Source organism: Temnothorax longispinosus, chromosome 10 (assembly GCF_030848805.1).
Source record: "Temnothorax longispinosus isolate EJ_2023e chromosome 10, Tlon_JGU_v1, whole genome shotgun sequence".
Classification (NCBI taxonomy): Eukaryota; Metazoa; Arthropoda; class Insecta; order Hymenoptera; family Formicidae; genus Temnothorax; species Temnothorax longispinosus.
The window spans coordinates 6,617,435-6,637,492 of NC_092367.1; the positions used below are offsets into that span (position 1 = coordinate 6,617,435).

General features: G+C 44.3%; 1 protein-coding gene across 4 annotated transcripts in view; it reads right to left on the reverse strand.

Moving 5' to 3' along the window:
- Nucleotides 1-20,058, reverse strand: part of LOC139820684 (uncharacterized) — a 202,402-nt gene that overhangs the window by 67,392 nt on the left and 114,952 nt on the right. For all 4 annotated transcript variants that reach the window (XM_071791122.1, XM_071791120.1, XM_071791124.1 and 1 more), the window contains exon 2: nt 3,822-3,945. In XM_071791122.1, coding sequence (XP_071647223.1) covers nt 3,822-3,945 — 124 coding nt within the window. The remainder of the gene's footprint in view (nt 1-3,821; nt 3,946-20,058) is intronic.

A 20,058-nucleotide genomic window follows, 5' to 3' on the forward strand; every position in this document is an offset into this window, starting at 1 on the left:
GGTGCCTGATTAATGCAGGTGGAGATACTCATGGACACGCGTGCGTGCGCGCGCGTGTGTGTGCGCTGCTTGTAAATGCGCCAGGAGCGAGTCGTTTGAGAAAGACGTTGTATCAAAGTTCGTATCGCGAAGTCGATCCATTATCGCAGCGTGTTCTGATATTACCCGGCCTGCGTCAGGTCCATATTAAAACGCGTCAGGTCCGCTTGCCGTAATATTTTGCCAGTAACAGTACACGGTGTAAGACGTCAAAAATATAGTTATTTATCGCGCTGTGTCATTAGCTCAAAAAGATAGGTTCAATTTATGGATTACTTCGAGAAGAGGAAGTTCAATCAATATATACGTTGATAAAATAAAGATCGTACTTGTACTTTTCGTGAATATAATTTTTATTCGCGCTCCCACTACCTATTGTATGAGCAGGCGTAATATCGTTCCGATTATCCAATCTGACGCATTGAGACCTCAGCGAAAAAAGCGTGGGAGAGCCGTGACGGAACCATGAGCGATGTTGCTCGATTACCATAATAATCTCGTGTCGCCGTGTTCGCCGTGTTCGCCGTGTGTCGCGATTCGAGAGGCCGACTGCCGTGAACGAAAGCGATGCACTTCGAGATGCAGCGCGAAGTGCCCGAGCAACCAAGCCGATTTCACTCGACAATCCACGTACTTCTCCTCCAGACTCTCTTCCCCTCTTTATCCGAGACGGACGAGCACTCGAGTGCTATTGTCCAGGTGAGTTTGCATTGTGAATGCCACGATACTATCTATACTCGCCGGAGAATGTCAGAAGATAGTCCGCTTTGCTCGCGCGAAGTATCGTGGAAATGCGTCTAAGATATCTCGATACGATCGCGCCGTAGTGGCTGTTATTTTAAGTCTTTCAGTGCCATTGAGACGTTACGCGCCGAAGAGTTAAAAATTTTATTAAGAGAGTTGAACATTTATATTTTACTTTCCACTTCATTGAGTATGACGTTGTGATACAGTGATATAATGATTAAATCTTTCAATGCCATTTTTTAATATTTTTTTAATACTAAAAAAATGGCATTGAAAAATTCAACATTTAAAAAATATTAAAAAATGGTATTGAAAGATTTACAAGTATTTATCAAAGTAACCTTATGTCTAGCTGTTTTCGAACTGGAATATAAATAACAGTGACTATTGGCTAAATTATTGATTTCACATTTCCGAAGAATCTATATATGATTCGTATAGGGATGAAAGCGACGAGAGATGTCAGCGGTAATTATAAGCTATCGTCGATAAACCCGATATGATTCGTATCGTATTCATGTTACGGCGTTAGAGATATGCAAATGATTATTAATTATTAGCGTGTTGATCGTTGTGTCGTCGACATGGCGGACCGGATCGGTATACCTATGTCCGGAGTCTCTCCTCAGATCGGTGAAACACGATAAACTTTAATTAGGGAACGTATTAACGCACCGATGGTGCACTGGGTATACGATGGCGAGCAACAGCGGCTGAGTGAGTGGTTAGCAAGCAGGTGCACGGATAATTATACGTTTTCCTCGTATATCGTCGCATGCTACCGGAATAATTAAGCAAAACTGATGAGCGTCCTCTCTCTCCTCCTTCCTCCTCCTTCTCTCCCTCTCTCTTTCTCTCTTCGTCCCCCGTTACCTACCGGCGCGACGTGTCCAATACTTTCCTAAATTTTTAATTTATGCGCTGAAGCCCGGCACGAAATTAGCCTTATTATACCCTTTATCTCCCTCCCGAAAAACCGGTACGCAAAAATTAATCTTGCGGAGATCTAATCGAAGATGCGACTACAATCGACCGATCGCCGTGAAATGATTTCGATAATCATCGGTCGAACATCGGCACGCGTTACGGAGTTTTAGAGATCGCATCATAAACGCAAAATGCAGAGCACCCTTTTTCGAAGCGGACGCACACATTTCGCTTCATGGGTGAACAACGGTTACGTGCTCAGAGCGCGATATTTCTTAATAAGCCGCGATCGTTGGCACGCACGATCGCGATATTTCTTCGGGATCGTTGGCGCGGGCCGAGATACGTGCCGCCGCGCTCTCGCGAATGCAACATAAATATCTAAATAGCGGAAGTAAGAAAAATTACGTATTTACGGCAGCCGTGCCGGCAGAAATAGCGCCGGGACGCTCGATTGTGTTTTGTTCGCGGCGATGTTTCGTGAGAGGTACGATTTTCCGGGACTGCTCCACGGACGTGATTCATCGTCGTTTCTATGAACTCGAAACGAAAGAGAGAGAGGAGAGAAAGAGAACTTTCAGTAGAATCGAGAGAACACTAGATTGTCGGGAAATGATAGCGCTTAATAAGATACCGTTGTTAACATGCACCACAGAGAAATCTCTAGTACTTTACACTTTACAACTACACGCTGCTGTTAAATAACAAACAAGGATAATAAAAGCATGCTTCATTATTAATACAAAATCAATTTTAAATGTTCTTTGACATTTTAGCCGCGTAGGACTTTTTTTGTCACAATCGCGATATTTCTTCATTTTAATTAAAATATCACCGAACAATATTTGCCGATTACGATAATTAATATAAGCCACACTGATTGTAGAACATAATAAGTTCTACGTATTTTAAATAGCGTTGTGTCTATTAAATTATTAAATGATTCGAAATTGTTAACTAACGAAATTGTTAAATATAACGGAAATGAGATTTCTTTCTTAGATACCCATCGAGCCACGCGCTTTGATTACGGTAACGCTTAATCGAGGTTTTCGTTCAGTCACGAGAAATAATTTCTTCCTAGTCGTCACGATAAAGAATTACACTTCCTAATCGATTCGAGGAGAAGGTGAGATCGGCACGGCGCGATACATTCTCGGCGAGACGCCTCGCCGTCGTCTGCACGCACAATAGCGATATTTTATCCCCGGTAAGTCACGAGACTCGCGAGGCTGCATGTACACGGAGAACGCGGACCAATTACGAACGCACGATAAATAAATAAACGGTGCCTAACTGCCGTCGGCGATTAAGCGTGATTATGCTCATGCTCGTGACGCGCAGCTATAACAGGTTGTACTGTGAACTTTCGCCGTCGCGACGCGTCAAAATAACTCTCTCTCGACGGTACAAATGTAAAAGGATAAAACATAATGAACGTCCCGAATAAGCGCGACACCGCCTGCATATACTTGGCTTGCAACAGCTCGTCGGTGTATATCACGCTTACATGCGACGAGACTGTATTGACTTGTTTGCTGCAACGCTAACTCGGGAGATCTCTCTTCGGTGCTGCGTGATTATGGTAAGAGCGTCATCGCATGTTGATTACGCTCATGAAACGAGAACGTAATCGGAACGCGAAAAGGAGATATTTTAATCACTCGACTCTATCATGCAAAAGGAATCTCAGAAGAGATTTATGTATATGCATCAGAACTGCAACGCGTAATTTTAAGCTAAATTAAGCAAATATGTATCAGCTTTAGTCTAACAATTCTTAATAGCGGGATCTCTTTATTATATGCCTGCTTGATTTTTTAATCGCCTAGACAAAGGTAAACTTACTTCGCAATAATCATTTCCAAGTAACCAAGATAATGCGATTTATTGCGGAAATTGCTCATATTAGCTCGAGGAGCCTGATAAAAGCTCAATATTTTTTTGTCAAACACATTACTACGTTCTTCCTCTTGCGCAGTGAAATACGAATATATTCAATTTTCATTTAACGCAATAAAAAAATGTCAACAATTTAATAATAAAATAATGGAATTTGATTAAAATAGCGTTGATTTCTCTTGGAAATATTATAAATCCATATTTACCTTGGGGTCGAAGTTGAAGACCTGTTCGGGTCTGAGCGGGCACTCGAGGCCGCATTTGCAGGTTCCCACTGTCGTCAGATATTCCTTCAGTTGGTCCAGCGAACCCAGCGCCGTACTGCTTGGACTGAAATAGAGAAATGGACAGAATTATTCTCTAACTCTCGCCGCGGCTTAACAACGTGCAAACAAACTATGACGCGTACGCGACGTGAATTACGCAATGTTTGCCGAGCTTAGCGAACGTGTCTTGGTCATTCCTTTTTCTATGCTGCACTAACAACTGCTTTTCCATTATTATCAACAGTACATATTGTCCGTGTAAATAACGCACCAACCTGCAACCGCGTAATTTATGAAATACACGCGATTGCTTAGGGGTTTCTCTTTCGTGACAACTTGACAATTTTAGATAAATGATGCCTTATGACCCATTACAGCGTTGATGTCGATTTATATTAGTTGCAAAAAATTCAAAGTTGCAAAATCAGGAAGGATATGTATACAGAGCGTGAAATTGAAGGGTTCGGAACAGCGTAAAGCTGTAATCTACGAGACTTTACAAACTTCAGATTTTAAGCAGACCTTACAAATTATAGATTTATTCCACTCTCGCTCCGAGCTCTTCAATCGGAAATCCAATGCACTACGATAATTTTACATTTCAATTTAAAGCGTAAATTGCGAGCGTCCGACCGTTGCCGGTGGAATAAATTACAGGTTAAACACTACTTAATTGAGGCAGATGCTCGCCAGACATCTGCAAAAATTACCGGGAAGTTCGAAACGCATCAGAGATGCTGTACTACGATATACGTACTTATTAAATTCCGCAAAAAATACAATGCAAGAAAAATTGCAAAATTTTACTTCATATTTTGTTTTAAAAAATTTCTAATTGCACATTCTCTACGCATTTAAAAAAGCTTGAGTGATTTCAGTAAAGCTCTCAGTTAATCTTTTCTTTTCCTTATTACGCATCAAATAAATCGGCGTGAAAAAATTGAGCGTGTCCAACATGGTTAACCACTTCCAAATTCTACCTACCTCCCTAGTAACCGCAAACTATCCAATTGAAAGTACATTAAGCGGGAGGTTTACGGGAAAGATATTCGAAAGTACTGCAAAGGCAAAAAAGATATTCGAGGATGCTGGTCGCGTAATCGGCTTCGTGATGAAAAGCGATCAAGTCTGAGAGCATTTCGGGGGAGAAACACGAGGTGGGCGTATTATAATTTGGTCGGCCGCCCTCCGTAAGAGAGGGGGGGGGGAGGACGAGATGAAGCGGAAGGGGATGCTTTATTAGCTAAAGATACTGCTTGTCTGCCGGCTATCCCGAACGCCTGGAACGAACCAAACAAGTAAGCCGGGATTCTCGCCGGTGGTTCATGCTAACCGACAAGGTGAAACGAGGCAGGGGTCGTCGCCTGTATATTGATTACCTGATGGAGAGACAGAGAGAGAGGAGACTTTGTTTCGAGGTACTTTGCAGCTTCCTAAACTAATAACCGCGGGCGGCTCGTCCCCGGCATTATAACCCCGCGGGAAAAGGCGAGAGCCTCCCTTTCGTCTTGCGGGAATGCTCGCGGCAATTATTTCTCATGACAACAAGACGGATTCGTAAACCCACCCTGGCGCTAATTTGTGTTGAATTCGATTTGTTCACGGAGAAACGTACTCCTCCTGTCTCCGTCTGTCACCTTACCTAGGCATGGCAAGAGTTTGCAAATTACAAAAAATCATCAGATTTATTGTCTCTATCCGTCTTAAGTAAAATTTTTTCAACATAAATATTGCCCTTCGAATAGCAAATAGCTTATTAAAGCTCGAACTTTCGGACAAAGAAAAGAAAATAATAAAATTAGCAGCTAATAGTTCGTTAGGTAATAGTCATTTTTAGAAATTCAACAACTATGCAATTCTTGCTGCGAGAATGCTTTTTCACTTAGGGACATAGAGTAAAGCTAGCAGATAAACAGAGTACCTCGATAATAGCATGGTTTCCTTTATGAAACCCGCTTTCAAAGGCGCCACTTAGGTACAATTATCGCAACCACATAAAGCGCGCAATCCGGAACTAAATTCGCGACTACCAAAGGAATGAACTTCAACGAATCGAGGACAGATTTGGGGAGGCCGCTTGGTTAACCGGAATCCTCCATCCTGTATATAAATAATTCGGTAACGCCTTGGCAAAAGCCATTTTCCGTAGACGGAGCCCTGCCGCTGCGGAACGGCGACCGAATCTGAATGTACAGTTGCGCAATACCATAAATAAGGGCAGGGTGACTTCCTCCCGCTTCCACCGCTCGCGCGAAGTGCGTTGGAACGTGTTGCCGGTAACGGAAAAGAGAGACACCGAGTTACGCCGGATGAATTATGTTCACCGACATGGCTGGCTATAAGCCGCTTGTCCCTGTAAAGTACGTGGCCACCACCGCCGCCGTTGCCGTCCGCGAAACCGATGTCAGCTTTTCCTCCTCCTCCACTACCCTTTCGTGCATCCCTTTTTCCGGTCCTTTCCACCGCGAAATCGTGTAATTATTCTTGTTTTCGAGGATGGCCAGCACCTGGTGCGACGACTCTATTCGGAAACACGATAAGTCCGTCGCGGGAGATTGCGTTAGAGGGTTGCTCTTTCTCCAATTGTCTCTCGCGTAGCCAGGCACACGAGAGCCCGCGACGAAAATTATATAATAAAGCACACACTCGGATTATTTGAATTTACGGCACGCTCGAGGATAACGACCAGTCCTCTGTTATGGAAATATTACGGGGATACAAGAGGGGCGCGTGGATAGATGGTAGAACGAAAGTAATACCTGACAATTTAATTGAGTTAATTAACAAGCTGTTCCCGTCCGTTTCGGACCATTGCTCATTCTGCCAACGGGAAGCGGTGTTGCGGCGACGCGCGTTGCGAGGGAGGTAAATCAGCCCCCCGGATAAGTAGACTCGTTTACGAGGACGCGGCAATTGCCACCGGCTAAATAGGCCGCGTTATACCTGAAATATTATCGGCGGGGGCTAAGATCGCGTCCGAAGACAAATGCACGATTACGAGGGTAACTTTTTCGGACTGTCAATTTTAAAGTAAATTGACGACTTCACTGAGCAAAATTAATTTCCTGACTAGGAAGAAATATCTCTGGCTTGCAATTTGCGATTTTGATCTCGAAATTTTTTACTGCTAATTGAAAGTTTCACCCAATCCGATTATAACGTTGAGAAATATTAATGTTACATAAATAATAATTGGCGTTTGGATAGGCAAACTTCGTTTAAACGAATATCGATCCGCTTAAACAAATTGCAAAAGTAGCCATAACTCTCGTTATCTCGGTCTTACATAATTCCAACAGTCTGCTCGATCGCTAAAAATAATTACCGTTATTTAATGATTGCATTAATATAATAGTTAATGTTTTCTTCGTTGCATCTTTGCATGTCACAGACAATGTTGTATTTGCAATTGACTGCATAACTACAACGGTCAGGTTCCCACAACCCTAGACACCGCGACCACACTTCTCGAAGCTGAAAATGATGTTGGCGTCTGGACTGTACTTATCTACGATCTATGATCGCTCGCTTACCTTTCGTGTGAGCTTTACAATCGCTCGCGGTAACCTGCACGCACACTCGATTGTGTCCACCCGTTAGATACGCGTAGCCACATGCTAATTTCGACGGCGATCGTGGGAATAGCACAAACGTAATCTTCTATTTGTCACGTTTCGCGTCTGTCCTCTCTACATTGTCCACTTGCGTGATAAACGGCAAATCAGATTCTCCGGAAATTACAATCGTCCTATTCATAAGTAGAAATATATTCTGCAAATACATGTAAAAATTGTGCTATGATAAATGAAACCGTTATCGCTGCTGTTCGTAGCGTAAATTAATAGAAACCCTCAAATACTCGACATGTAACGCTTCGCATTTGTAAAACAAACTTACGGCTACACCGTCTCGCGTTAATCTCGTGTAATCGCGTCACGTACAAACATTCGATATCGCAAACATTAATTATTATCGAGATTTTAACGCGCTTCATGGACCACGTTTGCGTCATTAAATGCGCAAGAGGACATCGCGCCGGTGAGAGTGAGAGAGTAGCAGGAAATATGAAAGTGAGAAAGAGGTAGATAGAGAGAGCGAGCGTGTTGAAAATGCTGCAGCGACTCGATGCAATTATAATTCACGTTAACAATGCAGTTATGTTCCGCGCAATTCAATCCGCCGTGCAGCTATTATCGGCGAGCTCGCAGTTACCGCAATTGCGTATCGCTCGCGCGCGCGGCGGCGGCGGCGGATAAGCGTGACGCCGTAATAGGAAATTCGTGAAACGCCCGAAATTGTTAATCCGCCGTGCGCTTTAAACGAAGGTCACTGCAGTAAATCGTTCAAGTCGGCCTCCCGGTAACAATAACCGCCGCATCGCCGCGCGATAGAGAGTGACTGAAACGCCAATTGGAATTGGCTCGTAATTCGCGCCCGTTCCGGCGGATGGCTCGGCCCGATAATTACCGATCGGGGATAAATTTATGACAGCAATAATTTACGCGGAAACTGCGGCCGACTGGCTCGATAAAGAGCGATTAACTATAAAATGAAACTGCCGCCATCGGACGCGCCGCGCGGCATTTCGTCCGGCGTTACCTCGTTGCCGGGGTTGAGCGCGAGTGCGTGCATACGTACACGCATCATCGAATATGCAATCAAAATTTAAACCGTCCCGATAAGCTTCGCGTGGCAGCGCGCTGCGGCGCGGCGCTCTCCGACTCGTCGCGATAACGACATGACAGCGCACGGAAAAATTACGTCATTTGGCTCGAATATCTAAATATTTTGCCGGCGGCGTGTTAGCGTGTTTTATGTTATATCACATCGATCTCGATACTAGGAATCGTTGCGTAATGTAGGAATTTAATATCCCTTCATCGCACTAGAAACGTTTCCACGCCGCAGCCAAGCGGAGTGGTCATTCGTGATAATCGCATCGGGAGAAGCAACTGCGAATTATCGCGTGAATAATGAACCGCGTTACACAGGGCACGCGATGTATCGTAATGCGCGGTGAAAGCACAACGTTAATATTAAATGGCAAAAAGTCGAAGCGAGAGAGACGATTTAAATTAATTCGACCGTCGGTTTTCATCATACGTACTTACAACACGTTAAACTGAATAATTGCATTCCGAGTCGCTTTATCGATGGTTTTGTGAGGCAATTAATCGGCGTACTCGCCGTTTTCCACCGAATCATGCGACTACGCTATCAAAATCAATAACCGATCCGTAACGCGATTCGTGCCGCGCTACCCGCTGGCATTTTGCGCTATACCTACGCTATACGCTGTCGCGAAATCAATATTCAATTCGCAGGATCGTCGTTCGAGCGGTGTTCTGCGTCACCGAAATCGATAATCGATTCGCAACATCACTCGCGCAAGCATTTTGCTTCTCACCGAAATCGCAAATGCAGATCGCGACAATGTTACAAAGCCCGATCGATCGCGACGTTCATTAAATTCCGCCGAAACGCGATACACCACGACACGTATGGCGCCCTACGGCCTAAATAATTATAGGATATTAACCGACATGCCTTAATAACGTTAGGGTAATGCATCGATTCAAACGTTTTCCATTCGGATTCCAGTCGCACATGAAAATCTTTGATTAAAAAATATATTATATAAAATTATTGTTTAGACAAAGAAGATTTTTCGCGTTGCGCGATAATGCCATTTCCGAAAAAAAAATGTACAAAATTTCATTATTTTTTTAAAATGTTCAATAAATAAAGAATTGATCATGCTGATTCATGCAGTATAAAAAGAAATAAAACATTTTGACGAATGTACATAGATAACTTACGTTTCATAAGAATTAACATCAGAGCTCATCAAGATTGCATTACGTCAGTGTGATCTCTTCGCATCATTAGATTAGTCATCTATGTTATGACCGAGTTATGAATGTGTTGTTATATCTGTTCGCGTATCCTCGAACTGTTTATCAACGATCTATTTGCGTCGGTGTGTCTTACGCCTCGAAAACCGATCTCTATCCGCGGGCGAAGCAGCGAACGATATTATCGAAAAGAATGTACGCGGGCCTTCGGTACATAGCTGGGGGAGTGAATAATTTTCAACCACGAAAAGTGAAACGTTAACGGCGTCCGATCACGAATCGCTCGTTTCCTCCGGGTGTTTTGCACTTTTCTGCATGCGAGTGAACCGGACGAGGCAGAACCCGTGAGAGACGGAGAGGGAGGGGGAGCAGCGGAGGACGAGGAGGGTCGAAAGTCGAGGTCGAGGAGGAGAGAAGGAGGGAAGTGTTTCACGAGATCGAGCGCAGATTGCAGTCATTTGCCGACATAAATTGTACGATCGAGATAATCGTTCCGCGCGCGCAGAAACGAAAGCGGTCGCGGGCGCGTCGGAATCGCCGCGAATCAGCCGAAATTCCGTGGCGTTCCGGAGCGAGCGAACGAACGAGCGAACCCTTCCGAGCGGCGCGAATTATTGCTTTCACTGAGTTGTAACACACGAACGAGCACTTTCCGCTACGGGGAGTGCGTGTACCTCCAACGGCGTTCGCGGCCTGGTCGACGCAAGATGATTGTCCGAAACCGCTATTTGTTCAAACGAATGACCACGCGTTCTATCGCCTTTCGCGGTAACGAGTTTGTCTTGTGTATATGTACGTGGCTGCGTACTCGTATGCCGTAGACGCCCAGTCTACAACTTGTAATATTTTATTTAAACAATGAACACACATGTGTGAGGGGTCGGTCACTTACGGTACTTAGCTACTCACGGAAGAATATTATATCAGGTAATCGATAAAGGCAACTTCCTCAGTTGGGTGAACGTAATCGATATTCAACGGTGATCGATCGACAAATTCTAAGTGGAAAAAGTAGTTTGTGTCTTTCTCTACCCAGTAATAACGTCTGTGCGGACGTTATTGTGCAGAAATCGTGTACGTGCTGAGATATCAGTTGCGTGTAACGACTGGAAAAAAAAACCGTACGGTTCTCTTGATAGTACGCTCGGCATAATAGCATTTGCGAAGTTTAGTCGGTGTATACGTGGTAATAGCTAAGCACATGGTAACATACACACCAGCAGATAAGGTTATCGCGACAACGCGGCAAATTTCGACGACAAAACGACTTTTACGGCCATTATCGCGGACGTACCGCACACTAAATAAATTCGCGTAGTCATACGCGTTCGTTAGTACAGCCACTGAACCTATAGAAAATTATCACGATATTTATCTTTCACGTTACAAAACGCAACAGACGATTTACGGAAAGCCTTCGGAGCAACTGGAGCACGAGTGAAATTTTGAGTCAAAGTTCCGGAAATGTATCTTCTTTTTTTACTTGTCTGATTTATCCAATACGTTATTTCGGTCTAACGTTATTTCACAAATAAAATAAGTTCGTTTATGAGTAACCTGAATAAATATTTAAAGTTTATTCCGTTTATCGCTCCTTAAATAAATCCATTCAATTAACCGAGAACGTCCGATCGCGCATCGAAAATGTAATTTTATAAGTGGTCAACGCGGCGCCGTTGGAGCGCGAACGAGGACATAGACATACGAACAATCGATCGCGCAACCCAATCGAGTATATCCGCAAATTGCAACTCGTCGACATTTCAACTCCGACTCCAACTGACCGCGCTTGCGACGCTATATACGTGTGACATTTCGCGACGGTTTATAGATTCTTCCAGCTTTGTGTTTGTCTTTCCATACTAGGTGTCACCGCCGATTCCACGATTCCAATAAGTTAGAATGCACGTCAGTAATTTTAGCGCGTCCACGGCGAAATGTCTTTTTAGCTATAGTCACACGTCGTCGGACGGTCCCCGTCGCGGAACTACGAGGTTCCACCTCTCGCGGCTCATTTCCGTCCCGGTGTCTGACCTTCATTCCGCAGACATACGGGCTAAGTTATCGCGGCGGAGGTGCGCGCCGTAAAATTGTCCTCTCATTGCGGCCAACTTATTTATCGCGTACGCCGGGAGAGGCGCGTTTTGTCCCACGGAAGTTATTTAAGACACCCGGCCGGGAACGCCGATAGGGATTCGCCGCGCCGCACGCGCGCTCCGTTATTTATTCACGACTAAATGGAATTTCCCTACTTTCTCAAAGCTCATTCCTCAAATAAAAAGAGATCTCTCCGCCCGCGCCCGCGACCAATAAACAAGGCTTACCGCCAACTTTACGAGCGTGGTCCCAGGTGGTCCCCCGGCGCACCGGTCTCTAAGATCCGAGGGGTTCCGTTGTTCCAAAGGAGCTTATCAATCGCCTGAAACGCAAACCACCGTGGCTCGCCGACAAACGAACGACCGCACAACTATAGCCGGAATCGCCTCTAACTGACACGCGCGGAGGAGAGCGCGAATATCCCGAGCGAAATATCGCGTTCGGTTCGCGAAATTATATCACGCTGTTCTGCGTTAGGGAGTAACGACCGAAATTATATCACCACTACTGTCTCGTTGTTCGTGCTCCTGCCTTTATGTGTACCCACGGGCAAATTAACTGTTGACAAATCGACTCGTTGTATACGTCGAGTGTACGCCGCAGCGCGTCAAAATATGCTCATACGCATCAGAGTGCGCCGCAACAAGATACGGGGCATCCAAATACAAACGCTGTATTGCGACGTAATTTGGCTCATTCCGCTCTTTGTGTTGCGCAAATAACGCATTATTCACCGTAAGATACACACGGATTGCCTTTGTGTATCATTTGTTTCCAAGATAAATTGTTTCCCGGAATAATTTGTTTCTCTTAAACCTGCTCTTCGTATACTTCGCCGTTACTTTGTAGAACCTGTCAATTGTTCTCATGCCGAAAGACGGGGGGCACAAAGGGAGAGAGAATAATTACAAAGACCTGAACGTAGCATTACATCGGTTAATTAGCCAGCGACCGCTGATTTCTCGAAAGTGTGCAAATTAGGCCCTTCTCGTGTATGTTACATGACGGATAAGGATCTGTAATTAAAACGTGCGTGTAAAGGGATTGTGAAGACTGAAGAAACGCAAAGAAATATCTAATTATTTTTGGCTGTTGGCCGTAAGGAACATAAGGGAAGCCATAACGACAACAGCATTCGCAATTAAATTTAATTGCGAAATATCTCTCACATGTAAAAATATAGCTGCGATGTAAAAATCAATCCTGAAAATGACCAAATTATGCGAATATGTTACTTTTATGAAGAGAAAAATATTGCTGCGTTACTTACAATTGTATATTACTATACTTAGTCCTGCACCTACGATAATCGACACATCAATCGTCAACGAACCTGAACGGAACAACGAGAGCAAAGTAGATAATCGCGAGGCATCACACTTCACTAATTTCACATAACGACCGACGAGCTTTTGTCTGTAAAACGCCGCTCTCCGGGGATGCTTTAGCGGTGCAGCATCATTAAACACGTGAGAAAATGAGCGTGCTGACGAACGCGAACGAGCGAATATAATTATAACCGAGATAAAGGAGTGCGTTCTCTCCGCTTCGTAATCATACTCATAAAAATAATTCCGTGCATCAAATCGTTATTTCCTACTATAGATTTATACGCATTTAGATTAAAAACAAACAGACCGCTATCTGAAAAAAACTTTACCGCGTTTAAATTTTTAATAATGAGAATACGTATTGTATAAATGCAGCATTAAAATAAATATTATAAAATTAAAGTAAACCAAAAAAATATAATTACAAAAATCTTCCTTCTTCGTTATCAATTTTACATGCTGCAAGTTGAATAATCTACCTCTCAAAGTTATAATTCAGCAAATAAACGAAAATCATCGCGCCGGCTCCGGCAAGGACGCACCGAAATCATCTCGCAAATTACTTCCCAAAGCTGGCAACGGAGCTGAAGTGGCACGAAATCGTGTACCATCGCACTTCGCTAATTTCACGTAATGATCAGCGAGCTTATTCGCGAAGCGGTTGCCCTCTCGAGACGCTTCGCCAGCGCAACGTGATTTACGTCTGTAGTCGAGAGGGATGGATGGCGGCTTATAGGGGTTACGAGAAGCGGGGGTATAATTATTATCGAAGGTAGCAGGTAGTAGCAGCAATAGCAACGACTGTGCCAGCAGCAGCAGCAATAGCAAGCAGCAGCAGCAGCAGCATATGGCGAATGCGAGGAATCGACGTACGGCCTTCTCCAATTTCCCCTCCCTCTTCCCCAGTTCCGAGCCGGAGGATCACCATCTGTACGTCCCGGCAAATCCCATGACTCCGCGTATTATTAGCTTACATTATTGATTTATTATTTAGCGCTAGGCAGCCGCGCAAGCGCCCGCTAAATCGGGGTTAACCGCTCATTTGCCGACGGTGCATTATGGTTTCTGGCGTTATGACGCCGTAATGAAGCAATACGGAGGAAAGAGATGAAGACCCTCCGGACTTTTTATCGACGTCCTACTTTCCTCGGACCTTGCCTCCATTGTCCTCGATTGTGACGCCGACGCTCGACGTCTATAAAACTCGAAATTAGGTATCGCAAAACACGTGGGTGGGATATCTAATAACCTGTAAACCATGCTAAATGTCATAAGATTAAAATTGATATTCAGTCTTCATAAATAAAGCGGAGAACATAATCAATTTATCTCATTTTAAAATGTATCCATGCATATACGATTCAATTTTGCATTTGAGTTCAACTATTGAATAAAAACAGTTCTCCATTGTAAATTTGATCTTTTCAATGCGAGATGCATATGCGATAGAGTCATGAATAGTATTAATCATTGATAATTCAGCTTTTTAGTAATGGAACAGTAACAGAATGTTATTGCAGCTGCTGTAATTACTCGCGCGGTGTCACATATATATTCGTTTCAGTGCGAGCTCGAAAATTTCGTCGAGCGACGCGTTTCAACGATACATCGCGATCCTACGAAGACCACACGCGACACGCGCGTGCGAACAAAAATAATTCTAATTACTACGTGGGCGAGATACGTTAATGAAACGTTCCGGTAATTTCAGCGCGGGGCGACGCCGTCTATTCCTCGCGAAGCTACGCATCTCGATTGTCGTTGTCCGCGACCACATTTCGATTAACGGCAAAATGACGCACCGGCAAATTGTTGCTCGCGGTGCCCGATAACGTACTCGCCGGTAAATTAAACACCGTGATAAACCGCGGGTAGCGCCTTTATGCATACATACACATGTACACTCGTGCGCCACGTGCACGTGTACAGATACGCGTTTGCACAGATACGCGCAATCGCGAGCACGCAAACATCAAATGGAAACCCGTTCCGGAGTGAGCCGCTTATCGGAATCGGCCGTATCATAACTAGCACCGGCGTAACATAAAATGAATTTTCCATTAAATGCCGACTGTGATTCACGATCTACATGCGTCACGCAGTCGGCTTGACCCATATAATAAAATCCAGATAATATCCAGGACCGAGTATCTTATGCGAAACATCGCAGGTATTATATCCAAAGTCCACGAAATATCGCTAATAAAAAGGAATAAATATTGAAGGATAAAAATACGTACTGTCAGACAGAGGAAATTAAATAGAGATAGCAAATATTAACGTTTCCACGTAGCGTAACGTCGCGACTATCTATATTTTTTTCCAAACTACTCCTTATCGCACTTCTGAAGGATTTCACGATATATTGCGACGTGAGACATCCATTATATGAGATGTATAACTACGAGTCACACTAAACTGTGTGTCTAAGACTAATCGAGATTATGAATCGACAGCGAGACGCGAGTCGGCGCGAATGTGCGACCGAGATGATCAGTAAGAAAGGGATAAATTGCACGGTAGCTGTTGTCGATATATCTTCCATACCGCACCACTCTAATTAATTCACGAGCGCGCGATTAGCAGACGCAACATTTCTCGAATACGATGCGCCGACTATCTGTTATACTCCGTTTACGCTGCCGGCATAAAGCGCGGCATTTTGTATATTTTAGCGAGCGTTACTACTATACTGGCCCGCTCTCGTGATTATAACGCCCGTATTACACCTCGACCGTACATTCCTCGAGACCAATTATCAGTGCGATGTTTGGCCTCACTGCGCTTTCGCCAAGTTTTTTTTATCAGTCAGACGCGTATCTCTGCCTCTCAAATGCAGTAGATTTATGTTTACGCTTCGCGATGCATAACAATACACCGTGACGCCAAGTTTTTCCCCGCCTTTTCCTTAGTTATTAATTTCCGCGACGCGTGACCGTATATTGCTTCAATTATAAATTCGTTCCGGAGGTAGGAAACGCGTCACAAGTCACCGACGCAATTTTCCCCAAATAAATATGCGACGAGGAACAATGACGCTCGCACGAACGGCGCATAATGACAATTTGTCAAGCGTGAGTCTCTTAAAAATCGCACAAAGTGGCAGTCGGGCCGGCCTTGAATACCCGACAATTACATGTCTACTCCGCAAATAAGCGGAGACGATGCGTGACATCACGCTGCATGTGTTACCACGTTTACACACGAGACTGCCGTCGCAGATTTATGTGCTCCGGATTACAGGCATCGATCCGATGCACCTGCGCGATTGGAGCACCCGTCCACGTAATGAAAAACTATGTGAACTGATTTGCATAATCAAAAAATTATCGAAATTTAACGTGTCGCATAGCGATAAAGCGTTTTTTTTTTTTTTTTAATTACATTCCTGCATGTTTTCACACTTCATGTATGGTATAATAATATAATTATGTAAAATGTGTAAAATGTTTTTTCTCACTACAGATTGTATTATCTCGTCTAATTATAAATTTCATGTAAATTAAAAAGAACTATTAATACCGCACACGAGATTACGAGGGAAAAAGCGATTCTTGATATTTCTACGAGCACCGAAGATACAGACCTTAGACAACTCGTGAGTGATTACTCGAGTCGTCGGTATTACGTAACGGAAAGATACACGGCGAGAGGTGGAATGATGGCAAACTATAATCGTTTTGTTTCTCTACGCGGCGGAGGACGCGTAGGTCCAATCTGCGATTGCGTAAGAATATTGAAATTAAGTATTTAAAGGTAATGATCGAGAAATTACGAGGATATCATGGCAAGACTTACGATCACGGCGGGCGGGACTAATTGTTAGCGAGTTAACGATGATCGATGATAACGGGTCGTGCTCCCTTATCGAGCAGCCGTGTTGCACGTAACAGGCGCTTGCATGCAACGCCAAGCCGCTTCTGCATCGTTACACGTTTGCAAATTTCGAGAAGGCTCGCATGTGCGAACTATTATGCGTGAGAGATTGCTTTTTCAGTCTCACGAGGCACAACGGGGCAATCTTGAAGGTAATCGCGCGCCGGATAGGGGAATATTTTGTTTAACAAGCGCGATATTATCTGCGAGGAATAAAACTCACTTTAGACGATCTGTAGTCGCGAGCAGATCCCCCAGACGTTTCAATACCGCACGTAAACAAATGCATGTTCGTCCCCGGTGCGTATGCCTGTGCGTTTTTCAAAATAAAAGATTCACGAAGAGCAGTGGAGTTTAAAGATGCGAGCAGCGATTTGCAGAACCACCGCGTTTTAAAAATAAAGATGGATCAAAATAGCTCAGAACGTAATAATACGGTGAGGAACACGCTTCATGGGTTGCCATAGATTCTCCTGTTATGTAGCGCACTGACGTGCGTAGAAGGATAATACCCCGAGCGAGCACTCGACAACGTTTGCTCCGCAAGCATCCGTAGCGATAAAGCGCTTTAACGAGTGCGTCGAGTGCCTCGTAAGTTCTTTTTTCCCGGCGCGGATCATTAATTAACTCCGGCGAATGAAAAACAGCCTCTCTCGCCCATCCAGCTGTACCCGGCAATAATAAAGCGGGGCAATTAGCCACTTTTAATAACATCGTTTCACCGGACGACTTGTTTGTACTTTCCACCCTCCCTCCCTCCCACCCTCTTTCTCTTTTTTTGCACCGCTTTTTTGACATCCATGCATCGTAATGATTCCGCGCGCACGTGTTACGTACGGCGGTAGATCCACGGGTAAGCGCATTTTAATTGACCTAAATTTCGCGAGACTCGTGCGGTAGCGAAACAAATGGAAGCGAGAGAAAAAGAGAGGGAGAGGCTCTCCCGCGGGAATATCGTGGCGATTTTTATACCGGCGCGCTTAATTGCATATCCAAGTGCGATAACGAGAAATTTTATTTTCGAACTTTTAACGCGTCGCTACTCAGCTCTGTGATTCTTTGTATTAATGTAATTACCGAATACCTGCGTTGCTTTTCACATTGTTTGCATTACCCAAGCGTATATTTTCCAAGTTAACAATAATAATACGCCAAGTTAACTCACAATGTGAATTAAAAAACCGCGAATTACATCTCATACGTATCCTAAATTTTGTAACTTCTTATAATTCCTTGCAACAGATACGCAATCAACATAAAGACAATCCTAATAAAAAGATATGAGAATAATTGCAGTAAAATCATTTTCGTTTTTTGTTCATTTCTTTAGAAAATTAGAGAATCGAATATTTTTGCTTTAAACATCTTGCGTCGTTAAACTCGTCTTAATTCTCCTGTCGTAATCTAGAACGCTACTTGTAATTACAAACAAGAATTATAAAAAAATTTTGCGTGACCGAGCGAGGAAGCACGAGGCAATCTAAAAGGCCGCAAGAAAGGGTAATCGAACGTGCCTCGTGTCTCAATCCGCCGGCCGGCAATTACATCAGCGCGTTATCAGGAGGCCACGTCTTCGGCTTCCTTTTTCGCACGGTGCGATAGCCGTGCGCCGAAAGCGTTGTAAAGTTGTGCCGTGAATCCCGCAGAACAGCCACTCGTAAATATGCACGTCGCTTCATGAATATGCATCGTTCGCGGTGCATATACGCGGGCTGTGCAACGTGCTATGCAGCACGCCTCCGCGATGCCCCCTTAAGACTTCGGTTAAACGCCGGTGAGCGAGTTTCCAGCCGAACGCCAGTTGCACGAAATATGACAACTACCGTTATCGCCATAGCGACGGAAGGGCAAAAACAAAAATCCGGCGAGCTTTCGCTCCTCCACACGGCGAACTTCAGCCCCGGAAATTAATTCGGAAATTCATTCATTATGGTCGCTACCGTATTTGCACATTGTGTACGTCTGTTTTCGTTTTATAAATAAATCTAGGAGAGATTCCGAAATATTAAATCCTGATACGGCACAGTCCGATATTTGTTTCGTCGTTGGGCGAAACTCCAAACCGCCTTTAGTCAAATCCATTGTGTAATACAACGACGATTGATTGATATGTTAATAGCAGCACGTTTCGTAGAAGTTAATTGAAATTATGTATGTCGAGATACGCGATGCATTAATTATCTACGGCGTATCTGCAAACAGTATGAATTAATCCCTTCCTGTCGACCCATTAACATTCTATAGCGTATTAAGCGTATTAATGCTGGTAATACGATACCGCGGCCACTCGCCCAATAATGAGCACCGTTACACGAAGCATGGATTACCGATGCAACGGCGGTAAATGAATTTTGCAAGAGCTCGGCCGCCCGTCGGCATGTCGTCGCTCCCCGAGCGGACGACACACGCCCGATGGTTTTCTCCCTTTTTTTCACCCGCCGCGCCGCGCAAGGGAAACTTTTTCTTTCCTTTTTATCCTACGCGGCGCAATTTTAAGTGGCACGATTGCATATTTATGCGCCAGCGCGCAGGCGTGAGGAACGAAAGACAAACGGAACAGATTGGTTTCCGCCTTCCGGCAGTGGCACGGGCAATGTCGACGAGGTGGCAGCTGCGAAAGAGGGCCCCCGCGTTTGCCAGAGGAGGCAGGAAACACTCGCACATTCGTTAATAACCCAATTAAAATGGACAGGAAACATACCCCCGGTACCCTGTCGGCTACCGCCGCCACTATCGTCGTTATTATTGCACTGTCACTACGATTATTACATTGCCGTCGCAATTGTGCAACTGTATCAGAGTGATGTAACTCGCGGTCGATCCAGCGTGTTCAAACCGCGGCCCTTTATCGATATCTCGTGCACGCAGCATCGCCCGATGCTTAGCTACTGGGAATTGGTATTAATAGAACGGGCTTTACTGAGTGCCACGTCCAATAAAGTGAAATTTTGATAACGACATAATTTTGATAACCCGGTTCGAAATTTTTTCTCAATCTTACTGACCGATACGGAATTT